General features: G+C 47.1%; 2 protein-coding genes across 2 annotated transcripts; one reads left to right on the top strand and one right to left on the bottom strand.

Moving 5' to 3' along the window:
- Nucleotides 1-647: 647 nt before the first annotated feature.
- LOC125542228 (protein EXECUTER 2, chloroplastic-like) lies at nt 648-5,177 on the bottom strand. Its single transcript, XM_048705181.1, has 10 exons — nt 4,700-5,177; nt 4,508-4,573; nt 4,190-4,296; nt 4,007-4,088; nt 3,193-3,918; nt 2,257-2,377; nt 2,029-2,180; nt 1,852-1,926; nt 1,526-1,618; nt 648-1,178 (listed from the first exon to the last, which is right to left on the bottom strand). Exons 1-10 carry the CDS (start codon nt 5,090-5,092, stop codon nt 1,077-1,079), a joined length of 1,917 nt encoding a protein of 638 aa, XP_048561138.1. The 5' UTR covers nt 5,093-5,177; the 3' UTR covers nt 648-1,076.
- A 3,993-nt stretch (nt 5,178-9,170) lies between these two features.
- On the top strand, nt 9,171-10,903 carry LOC125547436 (homeobox-leucine zipper protein HOX15-like). Its single transcript, XM_048711300.1, has 3 exons — nt 9,171-9,666; nt 9,823-9,902; nt 10,089-10,903. The coding sequence occupies exons 1-3, from the start codon at nt 9,343-9,345 to the stop codon at nt 10,360-10,362; spliced, it is 678 nt and encodes a 225-aa protein (XP_048567257.1). The 5' UTR covers nt 9,171-9,342; the 3' UTR covers nt 10,363-10,903.
- The last annotated feature ends 1,277 nt before the right edge of the window (nt 10,904-12,180 follow it).

Below are 12,180 nucleotides of genomic sequence, written 5' to 3'. Positions count from 1 at the left end.
ACTTAAGTATTTGACGGTTGGCCATTGACATGTGCAGAGGCGGAATCGACTAATGGCGGCATTATTAATAACTACTACTGATCTGGTTATTGGTCCTGACATTATTGCCTCAACAGTGTCGCGAGTTGGTAGAAAACAAAAATTATTACTAGAAGCGCCAAGATTTCCATGGGCCTAATGTCTTGTGTGCTTGTGTAATAAACATCTGATTCAAAATAGCGGTGGTTAGGATACTCGTCTCTCACCTGAGAGACCCGGGTTCAAGTTCCGGCGACGGAATTGAAATTCTTTTTGCCTTCTGACCACTGGGCCCCACCTAACACACATGTTTTTTCATTTCAATGGCTCTGTTTTTATGCTGTAAGCATCACAAGTCCAAGATAATGCCTCCAGAAGAAAAACTCTGCGGATTTTTTTTACTCTACAAGCGTTTAGATGACTACATTAGTTATCTAAATGCTCACTCTTATATTTGTTTACGGAGGGAGTATGTAACACAGTGGTATTACGAAGTCTACTCGTTTGTAAGGCATTTCCACCGTTCCATTTGCATGAATGAATGAAGAAACCCACCACGCCAAACGCATCTACAACCGCGGCGGCGTTTGGAAGCCTCGGATTGGATCACATCACATGACAGCTCAATCTAGGATACAATGGTATCAACTTTTATTTTATTTTGTAGCATCATCATGGCAACACCAAAACTGGTTTCATCCAAATGAATAAATGAAAGAAACCCGCGAAAAAGGTCTCGCCCGACATATCTATAACCGCGTCGCTTGTTTGACACCCTAAGTTTTGTCTCTTGTATCACATCACATGACAGCTCAATATACCAGCCATGTTCCCAGGAAGCAGAATGCCATGTTTCTCTGTACCCTCAAAATGCCGAACCGACTGGATCTTCCCGTGAGGAGCCAGCCGTCTCAGGAAGCTCCCTCTGAGGATGAGGATGAGGATGACGGAGAAAGCCATGCGGAACCTACTTTTGGCCACCTGAAATCAGGCCAGTTTGTCTCTCCATGGGATTCCCTCCCATGTGAGAATCAGCTCGTTTCGGAAAGAGATCTCATTCACTCGGGAAGTGTAAGGCGGTCAAAGAGAACCAGGAAGCTCTGCTCAGGCACGCTGTACAGGAAACCAAGCTCTGCGCCACCAATGTGTGGGATTGCACTCTGCGAAAAAGAATCTATGTGAGACACATCAAGGGCAATGTCGCTAAAGAGTTCATAGCAAAATCATCAATGTGGGTGGATTACTTTATAACCCATTTGGAATACAAACTTCTGTCAGTTCAGAGATGAGCCCAAAGGTTCACAGCCTAACTCTTAGACCAGATAACTGATATTCTGCGAGCTCGGTTGCTAGTGATATATAATTGAATACTCTAAAAGTTTCGAAAATCGGCACAACTATTTCTGCATGTGCACAAACTTATACATCATGGAAATGCTTAATTTATTTATTTCAGTGGCAGTGCTGCTACAGGTGCAAAGCAACAGTGTTGGATAATTTATTTTACCTTGCCATTGAGCACCAACAGCTCACCATCCACCCACCGAGGGTTTTTGAATCCAGGTTGCGCTATTCTCCCCTGACCTTTATAACTGGCAGTCTGAAATTTTTGAACTAGATTTAGATTAAAAAGAATATAACTCATGCAACACATATGCTCAGGAACACTCTATGCTAATGTGCTTGGCCATATATGAAATTTAAACCTAATAAAGAAGATGAGTTTTGTTTGTCTGAAATACAAACTGAATCAGCACAGAACACATGTCATATAGGCAAACATCCAAAACAGACACATTATTAATAATTATATAGGACAGTAAACGGAATTACCACACCAAACTCTTCTGGGTATGCACCACGATTCTCAAGACGACTGCCCTTTGCAACCTTAGCACGGAATGTTACCTGTGACAAAATGTAATAGGTTAAAACACTAAACCAGCTTGGTTTTGTAGAAACATAAAGAATTTTTTTGTAAAAGTGTGAACCAAACGAAAAGCTGCAAACCTGTCCAGCGGGGACACTTAGATCACCAGTCAACTTAACCGCTTCAACATACTCGAAAAACTCCACGTCATCAGTACTATTCCAATGACCGAACTTTCGACGGAGCTGTACAACTTCGGGGCCATATGGACTAAATGCTCCTACATAGAGACCTATAAATGTACGCAAGGAATCCGCCTGTCAGACTACAAAAGCAGCAAGCCATCAACTTAACTGAGCAAACTTTACCATTAAATGGATCTGAGCCATTAGAGTCCGTAACAATCCGGTTGAAAATGGTATTCTCAGTCAGCTTGACTCGGGCCTTGCTCAATGTAAGCTTTAAAAGCTCCTGGACTTCTTTATTTATCTGCAAGGAGGCCACCATTTATCAGTTAGCTTGATTACGTGAATAGGAATATGGTCTACAGAACTCGTGGCAATGGAAAGTTATCACCATATAAATGGACCAAACAAGTCAAAGTGGGAATAGAACAGATCAAACTGGATATTTTTCTGATTCCTTGACCCATTATGACACCAAATATAACCTCTGATAGTACCACCATACATGGATCAAACAAGTCAAAATTAGGTAGAAAGGATCAAAGTGGACAGTATTCTGAGTATTGACCTGTTATCACGGCAAATAACCTCTGATGGCACCACAACTATCGAAGAAGGAAAAATGTTGAGCACCAAATGGTGCAACCTGAATTAACTAGTCTTTTTTCTTTTCCAAAAATGTCAAAATCCAAAGACCGCCAAAGTTTGCGGAGCCAGTACCCAACAAATACCTGGGGCTTCCAAAGTTTACCAGACTGACATAGCTTCCCACCTGACCTTCTAAAGGGAAAAATCCCTCTAATTTGCTTGCACTAAAAGCAGAAGGTATACACGATACTGGAAGCGGGAGATATAAACTGTATCAAAGACTCCATAGTTGCTAAATAAGCACATCCAGTAAACAGCCAAACAAGTAAAAAAATAACAGAACTGCACTTAATAATGCTTAAAAAACTTTTGTGTAGAAGAAACTATGAGATTTCAGAAAACTGGCAACAGTCTAAACATGCTCAAGCATACGTCAGCTCGGTTTCTAAGCCACAGACATATATTAGTACAACTAATCTGAGGTCTAAGCCACAGACATATACAGTACAGCTAAACTGAGGTCGTTCTTACCTTGGAGGAACTCTTGGTGGTACCCCATAACGCCTTTGCGACATCAGAGGGCATGAGCTCTGACGCCAATTTAGCAGCCATATCCGCGACTTTCTGTTTCGCGGCCTTTGTTTCACTCAGATCCCGATCAGAACCTTTTCCAGGAATGTACAGTTCAAATGAGTCCCTTTCCAGGTTATTTATTTCAGCGGGAACCCGAACATAAGATTTTGCCCCAGCCTCCTCTTTATTATGAACTACTCCGCTGATGAAAAGCTTTACTTCCGGCCCCTTACTTTCGTCGTTCGAGTCTGAATCTCCATCAGAGACATCTTCCTCCTGGAACTCCTCGGTGCTAGGCTCTTCCAATGAACTCTCCGATGTGCTCTTCACATCATCTTGCACCAACTCTTCCGACGAATCCGCAACTAACTCAGCTTCCTCGGGCACCTCCACATTTATGACCTGAACTTTGAACTCGGGAATCCGGGACTTGAAAAAATTCAGAACACTTTTCAACCCTTCGACGCCACTTTCCTTGGTTCTTCCAGTGTCCTGCGCTTTCTCCTCGACATCTTCATTTCCTTTTAATGTAGTATCTGTGTTTGCTTCGTCTGTAAGGCCTTCAGATAAAGTACTGCTCTCCGGTGAACTTTCAATCTCTGCCTTAACAGGATCTTCTGTAGCTGTTGATGGCATGGATGACGACGTGCTTGAAGTTCCTTTTGTGGGCCGCAGGTGTACCACCTGTCTAATTTTTTTGTAAATACAAATATCACATCTGGGCATAACAGAGATGGTTTATCTTAAACTGCCTAAAGATATATCAGTGCACCTTCATTGTGTACGTCTCGTCTTCGTCCCTGACGAGGAATATCTCAAATAATGGGCTCCCTGAAGATGCAGTGACCAATTGCCTGAAAGAAATGAAATACTCTTGGTTAGCAAGTATTGGTAACAGAATTATGCGGAGGTTTGCTTGGTTGTAAGGTAAGTTAGAAAATAACGAGAAGCGGACCTTGGGCTGTAGCTCTTGGCGACATATCTCCCGACGCCAGGGGTAATCCGTACGATCCTCCCGATCGAGTCATCTGTGTCCTTGGCATACCCCACCCACCAACCTACCTGAAAATGCAATTGGTTAGAATCGAACCCAACCACGCGTGCTGCAGGATGGCATCAAAAGCATACTTAATGGATTATCACTAGCCATGGTTTGTTTTATTACTTATTAGGATCAGCACCGTTATATTAGAAGATGGTGATTTGACAGGTTCATGATTTTAGAAGATAATAATAAGAAGCAGCAGCGACGGAGAAGCAGGAGTGGGCTCACCAGGCTGGTTCCGGCGAGCTTGGTGAGCCTGGAGGCGTCCTGGTACCGCTGCTCCTCGATGGCGCTCTGCGAGGATGGATCAAAACAACAGGTGAGGTGGGGGAAACAAAACAGGGGACGGGGACGAACCCTAGGTATTAACAACATCGGAATCCGGAGCCGGCGAGGGCGAGGTGGGCAAATTGAGGAGACCTTGAGCTCGGCCATGACGCGGGAGACGGCGTCGTCGGCGGTGGCGTCGAGGAGGGCGCGCTTGAGGGCGGCGGCCTCGGCGAAGTCCTCGCCCTCCACGGCCTCCTCCAGCTGGAAGCGCAGCACGGAGGCGTAGCTCTCCGCCTGGTCCACCTCCGCGAAGTGCCGGCTCCAGCGGGCCCAGTCCCACGCCGACGGGGACGAAGACGCCGACGCCGACGCCGACGCAGCCGCCGCGGGGGAGGACGAGGAGACGGTGCAGCGGCATGCCGTGGCGGAGGCGCCGCGGCGGGCGGGCACGTGCGCGGCGGAGGGGGGCGGGGGCGGGCAGCGGCGCGAGACCGGGAGCGGCGGGCGCGCGGCCGCCGGCGTGGCGCACGCGGCGGGGGGCATGGGGACGGACGGACGGAGGGATGGGCCACGCGGTGGAGAGAGAGAGAGGGAGGGGATAAGGATGGCGTGATTTCAGATTGGGAAGTGGCGATCGATGGATCGAGAGGCCACAGGCGTGTGCTCGGCTGACGATCGCCGGTCACCACCACCACTTGCCGCGGCCGCCGCCGGTAAAAGTTAGATCTTTTTTTCTTGCAAGATAGGTGTTACTATTAGGGAACTGCGGTTCAATTAACAGAGGAGAAGCCACCACATTTAGAGCATCTTGAGTAGATCCTTAATTTTCTTTTTTGTTACTGTTAGGGTTGTCTCACTAACACTTTTCTGATTATTGAGGAGTTGTTTTCAGCATATTCATGATAAATTTACCTCTTATATGTGAGTGACATGCGGGGTCCACATAGAAGCTCTGGTTATGGGGGCCGTCGGGTGGGTTGAGATGGGGGTGGGCTGTGTGATGCAGAGGCGTGTGGCGGCGGGGTTGGGGCCGAGTTGTGTGGCGAGGTCCCCGCAGGGCGGCGATGGGGCGCGGCGGCCGGAGAAGAGGAGGGAAGACCTCCAAGAGGCAATGACTCAATGAAGGCTGGAGAACGGATTGGCGGGGACAGCCGACGGGGCGTCGGTCGAGCACGAGGGCAACACCCTGACAGAGCAACAGAAATGAAATCAATAAGATTTGGGACTAGGGAAGGTCCATCTTTCCCGCTTGTGGGAGTTGGTTTCTGTATCACCAATAAGAGGGGTTGCGGAAAAGGATGTAACAAGGCTAATTTTTTTGGTCCACCCCCCCCCCCCCCCCCCCACACACACAAAATGATAGTTTATTGAGGAAAGGGCGTCTGCTTTTAGGGGTCACATTTGAGAAGAACACTGGTCTTCGACAAAATCGTACAAACCCGAGTTCGTCCGCCTCACCCGCAACTAAGCATAAGTTCTATCATTCCTCGAACTAACCATATGCGGCCATGTTGCTATCGTGTCTTCTCCCAATGTGGCTAAGATGGCGACGATTATTGCCTCATTCCACAACAGCCAACACATACATATCCTGCTCTCGCCACGGTCAGGTGGTACCACACCAACAGTTGCGCTGTCATTCGAGATGGACCAGGACATAGCAGAGGGGAGTGTTCCCCCACAAAAAAGGAGGGAGTGTTGTGCAAAGACGCAGACGCGAAGCCGCCAACATAAAGGACCCGCCGCTCCCGAAAGAGCAATAAGTCCACTGTTGTGGTAAGACTCAAAGAGAATCCATCAGCACACCAGGTGCGCGTGTGAGGCTCATAGCGCTGGGAGGTGCACACACAATGATGGGAGCAGCGAAGCAGACCGGCGTGAAGGATTCCAGTGTGGTGGTGTGGAGCCCAAGGCAGTCCTGCGTGGCACTATGTTGGTGAGGCATCGATGATGACAGGACCGAAAGCGGGGAGGAGAGTATGTGTGGTGGGGGAGGCGAATAAGGGAATCTCCAATGGGGGTCACTAAAACGCACGTCCGGGCGTGTCCGCAAACAAGGGAGCAGGAGATAGTCATCCAACCATATCCACCAAATGTCCATCCCTTGTCCAATGAAGAAAGAGAGAAAGGAGGAAGATAAAAGGTGGGTTTGTGGTGGGGGTCTAGGACTGAAGGATCTTAGTCTTGTTTTTCATGTGTAGGAATTTGAAAAAGTCCAAGTAGGTTGTAAACTTTGAACAGACGCATGCTCAGCAGCCGCTGCCTCTTGTCCCCCAAAAAAGCTTAGGATTCCTCTGCCTCTCGTCGGCATTGCCGCCAGGTCCGCCTCGTCTCCGGTGACCTTAGGGCCATGGGGGCGCAATGGACCCGGCCATTGCCAGCGGGAGGGCTACGTTTTAAGATGTTTCTTTGATTTTTGTTAGGGTTTGTGTCCTGCTTAGAAATGTGAGACGGTGACGGCTCCCTGAAGATGAAACAAGGTTCTCCCCGCCTAACCCCTGTCTCGGCGGTGCGTCTAGCATCGTTGGTGGGCACGTGGTGTGGTGTGTCTCCAGTGGATTTGTCTTTGATAGATCCGCTCGGATCCGGTCGTTATTCGTCTACAATCATGTGTCTTTAGATTGGATCCTTTCGATCTACACTACTATTCATCGGTGGGGGGTGTTGTACCGGTGGACCCTATGAGGTCCTAGCACGACGATTTTCCGACTGTCTACTATAACAAGTTTTGCCCGGCTCCGGCAAGGGAGGGGTGATGATGCATATGGGGGCGTGCCTTCGACTCGCTTCAGTGCTTGTAGTCGTCGCTAGGTGGTCTACGGATATGGATGCAATTTTTTTATTCATTTCTAGTTTTCGTTGTACTGCTATGATTGAACAGGAATAATTCAAAAGTTATTTCGCAAAAGAAAAAGAACAAAACGCATAAATAGTGTCATCATATTTGTATTCATTTGTGAACCAAAGCAATATTTATGGACACCCATGGTTTTCCAGCAAATTCGGCGTCGTTTTAACCCTCGGAGCGTCGACGAATCCTGGTGTGTCAACGGCGTGTGGGTCCGTGCACACGTTCAGCCACGAGCACGAGCACGTCTCACTGCCGCATGGGCCCGTGCTCGCCGATGCTTTTGTGGGTCTAGCTGTTGTTTCTCCAAGCCCCGTTGTCGCCGTCGCCGTGGCCCGTCCCCTCTCGTCGCCTCTAGCTTTAAGCCGCCGCCAAATCTCACTCGCCGTCGTGGGTCTGTGCTGGAGGTGACTTTGTTGGCTCAGGCCGGGGGAGCGTTGTCTTGGCACCGGCGTCGGTCTTGGCCGGCTCGAGCTCAGTCCACTCCCGTTGGAGGTAAAATCTCAATCTATATTTTTTTTTGAACAATCACGGGGGGAGAGGGTCCCCACCTGAATATATTACTTAAAGGCCCAACGGACAAGTTATATCAAAATCTCAATCTTTGGCTCTATATCTTTTGTGAATTGTGATTGCTCAATCTATAGCACTACAAGAGTGGTCAATCTGCAAGCCCAAGAAGGAGATTTCTTTTCTGTGTAAACTCAGGAATCAGGACAATTCAGGTAAATTTGGACGACGCTTTTCGCCGAAAAGCGGACCAGTCACGCCCCCTCCCCCTTCCAAGGACGTCGAAATAGCGCCGGCAAACCCAGCGCGTTGGGGACTCTTGGGGGCGCCGTCGGAAGTTTCGTGTTGCCTCACATGTCCTTTTTTTTGGCCCACTTAATCATTTCCCTCATAAATTTTTGGTTGGGGTGGGGTGTGGCTGGGAAGATGCCTTCCTCATGCACCCCTGTTTTAGCCAGATGAAGCATTTGGCCCCCCAAGACACGAACTTTTTTGGTTTGGTGGTGTTTTTGGGGCTCCAACGGCTGGAGATGCTCTAAGATGTACTGTGTTTTCTATCCTAGTTTGCTGCCGTTGTTTACAGCCTGGGCCATGCTTATTACAGTCCTTGGAATGTCTCTCTATATATCAAAAGCAGAAATTTTGCTCCCTCACAGATATATATATGGGCTTAATGTTTACAACCTTTCGAAAGTTGATGAATTTTGTCCCCTGCAGCACACTATAGATAGACATAACCACTTGCTCATCCTGAGTGAGGCATGCCTGTTGGTTTCAATCGGGCAAGCTGATTTAACCACTGCTGAAATAAATAAAAGCGATCCAAACTCGCTTCCCTTTATCATCCCAACCTTTTCGCAGGTAAATAGACTGAAGTTTCCGACACAAGCTAATTTTTCTTGCACCTCTTGTAAGAATAATTAATAAAGTGGCTGTATGCATCGTCCAGATGCAGAGGCCGGGGGTCATCCTCCTTTTCTAAAAAAAATACAGAGCTTTGTGGTTGCTTTTGCCTGCCGGACTGTCCATTCTTTTATGGCTATGCAAATGTCATTGGTACAGCGATGGCTATATATATATATACCAAACATAACTTGATCACACTCACTGACACATCAAGGTTCAGATTTGTTTCCTCTGTGGCCATTCTACTCTATGACGACATATCTGATCATGTGATCGATGTTGCCAATTTCGGAGCGACAACGCCGGACCGGACCGGAGCCCTGAATGCTCATAAGACCGATAGACCTTCTCCCTCTCCCATCCCTCCTCAACCACCACCTCATCCTTCTCTTCTCTTCTCTCCTCTCTCTGTCTACACAAACAGACACCAGCACAAGGGTTTGCAAGAGGCCACCCATCATTAGTTGACTGCACATATCCCATTCCCAAGCTAGCTAGCCAGACAAAACAAGAGAGATAGCTTGCTAGCATGTTCATGGCGCATGAGGAGGCCGGCCTGGCCCTGGGCCTCTCCCTCGGCTCCGGCGCCGGGCACCACCACCACCTGCTTCAGCCGAAAGAAGCGGCGCCTCCGGAGCCGTGCCTGTCCCTGAGCCTGGCCGGTGCCGGCACGGTGAAGAGGGAGGAGGAGGAGAGGGCCCTCATCTACTGCTCGGCGGCGTCGTCGGCCGCGGACGACCTGGTCGAGGGGTACAACAGCAGCGGTGGCGGCAGCCGGAAGAAGCTGAGGCTGACCAAGGACCAGACGGCGCTCCTGGAGGATCACTTCAAGGAGCAGAGCACCCTCAGCCATGCAAGTGTTTGATTTGATCCCCCTATGATTATCCGATTCATCACCGCATACTCTTTTTTTCATGCTTTTTTTACATGGTTGATTTGGGTTTAAATCTGGTTATTATTTATGGTAGGCTTTCTGATTTGGCCTTTTTGATTGATATAATCTGAGCAGAAGCAGAAGGCATCTTTAGCAAGGCAGCTCAGCCTCAGGCCAAGGCAGGTTGAGGTGTGGTTCCAAAACAGAAGAGCCAGGTTAGATAGCAATTGCATCAACCAATTATCCGGTTAATTATCAGATCGTTAATTAATACAATATATGTTCCTAAATATACGACATTTTGTCAGTTCAATTTAAACTGCCAAAACGTCTTATATTTAGAAACAAAGGTAGTAGTATTCATGAATATGGATACATGATGGTGAATTAACTGATTGCAGGACGAAGCTGAAGCAAACGGAGGTGGACTGTGAGCTGCTGAAGCGCTGCTGCGAGACGCTCACGGAGGAGAACCGCCGCCTCCACCGTGAGCTCCAGCACCTCCGCGCCCTGCACCACCACCAACACCACCACCCAGCCGCCGCTTTCTTCATTCCGTCCGCCGCCACGGTGGCCTCCGTTTGCCCTTCCTGCAGCGGTGCACCGCCTGCCCACGCCGCCGACCGCCCCGCCACGAAACGCACCTTCTTCGCCACCAAATCCGCAGCCTGCTAGCCATAACTCCATGCATATAAAAAACATACACCCATGATTTGAGTTAATCTTCATTAGCTCATCACCACATCGATTAACTACTGTATATAGATATTCATTTCACCCCACCCCCTTCAGTTGGTTAGCTTCGTTTTTTCGCAAGTTAATCAAAGGAGGATGGATGGAGTAGCGTGCATTTTTTACATTTCTTTAGAAAATGGAAGCCCTTTTATCCCGGGCCTCTCCACCCAAGATGCATACACATGCATTTAGGATTAATTAATTATGGTGTACAAGTTGTTGGTGTGTAGATAGCAACCTAGGATTGGTTATTTCTGAATCACTGGTGAATTTTATTACCAGGAGATCATCATCGAGTGTGATGTCGATGACGTGACACGGTGTCACATGATACATACATCCTGGTTTGTTCGGATGTATAATAGATGTTTGTATTCTTTTTCATCATGTGGTGTAATATTAATTTGTTTCCAACAACATACATGTATGTATTGACTTATTTATGAAATTATAAACACACATGCTCAAGATTTGAGTTACATTTCTCTTTGGACCGTAAGAGTTGCGGTTGAAGTTATATCTTCTTTGTATCGTTCCAGTTTTTAGTAGATGTCTCGGAAACGGTGAGATTATATTTTATATTTGTTGTTTCATAACTGAAACAATGATCGAAGTTAATGACAAGGATTCAACTAACCGAAGTTTGATTTCGGCATAAATTTGGGATGTATAATAGATGTTTGTATTCTTATTCATCATGTGGTGTAATATCAATTTGTTTCTGATGAGATACATGTATGTATCAAGTTATTTAAGAAATTATTATATACGCGTGCTCGAGACTCGAAAACTACATTTCTCTTTGTACCGTAAGAGTTGTGGCTGAAGTTATATCTTCTCTGTATCGTTCCAGTTGTTATCAGATTGCTCGGAAACAGCAACATTATATCTTCTATTTGTTGTTTCATAACTGAAACAATAATCAAATTTGACGACAAGGATTCAACTAACCGGAATTTGATTTCTACCGTAAACTATAGGTTAGGTCTGGTAATATTATCCAGTGTTCTTTTAGATGTTAATCAGTGTTTCTTGAGACGACGCAAATGATGTGATGGAGGAAATCAAGATGAGACATGAACTAGGCGTGACATGGTGCCAAAGAGGGAGGTTGGGTGGTGGGTGGTTTGTGAGGCATGGGTTGTATGCAGCCTGGCCAGCTAGGGGGGACACACACACAATCAACCAAGCAAGCAATGATCTTTCTGTTGGGACACAACCACACCATTCCGATTGCTGCCTCCCAATTTTTGGCATGCAGCCACTTCCTCATGACCCCGTCGCCCACGGCAGGCATGTGACCTCTGTATGACTAGCATGGCATCCGTATCATGATAAAAGTAGTCATTCTAATTTTGCGCTTTGCGGTCTTTCGCCGCATGCAGATAATTCTCCTAAGATCAATGTGATTTTAGATTTACATTGTTGGAAGGCAATAAAGTTGGCAAATTTCAGTGGATAGTAACATTAATTATCCTGCTCTTTTTTGTTTCAGTTTATATTCCTAATGCGGTTTTATGTTTATTTGCTCGGGTGTAAAACTAATTCGAATTTACAAATGTTATAAATAAACATCAAACATGTTGTCCCCTTTGTTGCCGCAAGGATGCTCATCCCCATGATCAACGGCCTAACAACGACAACGATCCATCTCGGCACCCTCATCCTTGATTTTTCAACTTCATGATGGGGATGTAGAGATTGCCGAGGCAGCAACCTCCAAGCCGAGTCATATTCAAGTATCTCAGGATTCTGTGA

This window comes from Triticum urartu, chromosome 3 (genome assembly GCF_003073215.2).
Source record: "Triticum urartu cultivar G1812 chromosome 3, Tu2.1, whole genome shotgun sequence".
Lineage (NCBI taxonomy): Eukaryota > Viridiplantae > Streptophyta > Magnoliopsida > Poales > Poaceae > Triticum > Triticum urartu.
This window is presented reverse-complemented; position numbering and strand designations above follow the sequence as displayed.

What these genes read in the sequence shown, in the direction of transcription:
- LOC125542228 (XM_048705181.1), bottom strand. Translation starts at nt 5,092, where the DNA reads ATGCCCCCCGCCGCGTGCGCCACGCCGGCGGCCGCGCGCCCGCCGCTC. An exon ending in CCACCAAGAGTTCCTCCAAG is followed by an intron (nt 2,378 to 3,192) that starts GTAAGAACGACC and finishes GCCTCCTTGCAG; the next exon opens with ATAAATAAAGAAGTCCAGGA. An exon ending in ACCCAGAAGAGTTTGGTGTG is followed by an intron (nt 1,619 to 1,851) that starts GTAATTCCGTTT and finishes CAAAAATTTCAG; the next exon opens with ACTGCCAGTTATAAAGGTCA.
- LOC125547436 (XM_048711300.1), top strand. Translation starts at nt 9,343, where the DNA reads ATGTTCATGGCGCATGAGGAGGCCGGCCTGGCCCTGGGCCTCTCCCTC. An exon ending in AGCAGAGCACCCTCAGCCAT is followed by an intron (nt 9,667 to 9,822) that starts GCAAGTGTTTGA and finishes TAATCTGAGCAG; the next exon opens with AAGCAGAAGGCATCTTTAGC. An exon ending in TTCCAAAACAGAAGAGCCAG is followed by an intron (nt 9,903 to 10,088) that starts GTTAGATAGCAA and finishes AACTGATTGCAG; the next exon opens with GACGAAGCTGAAGCAAACGG.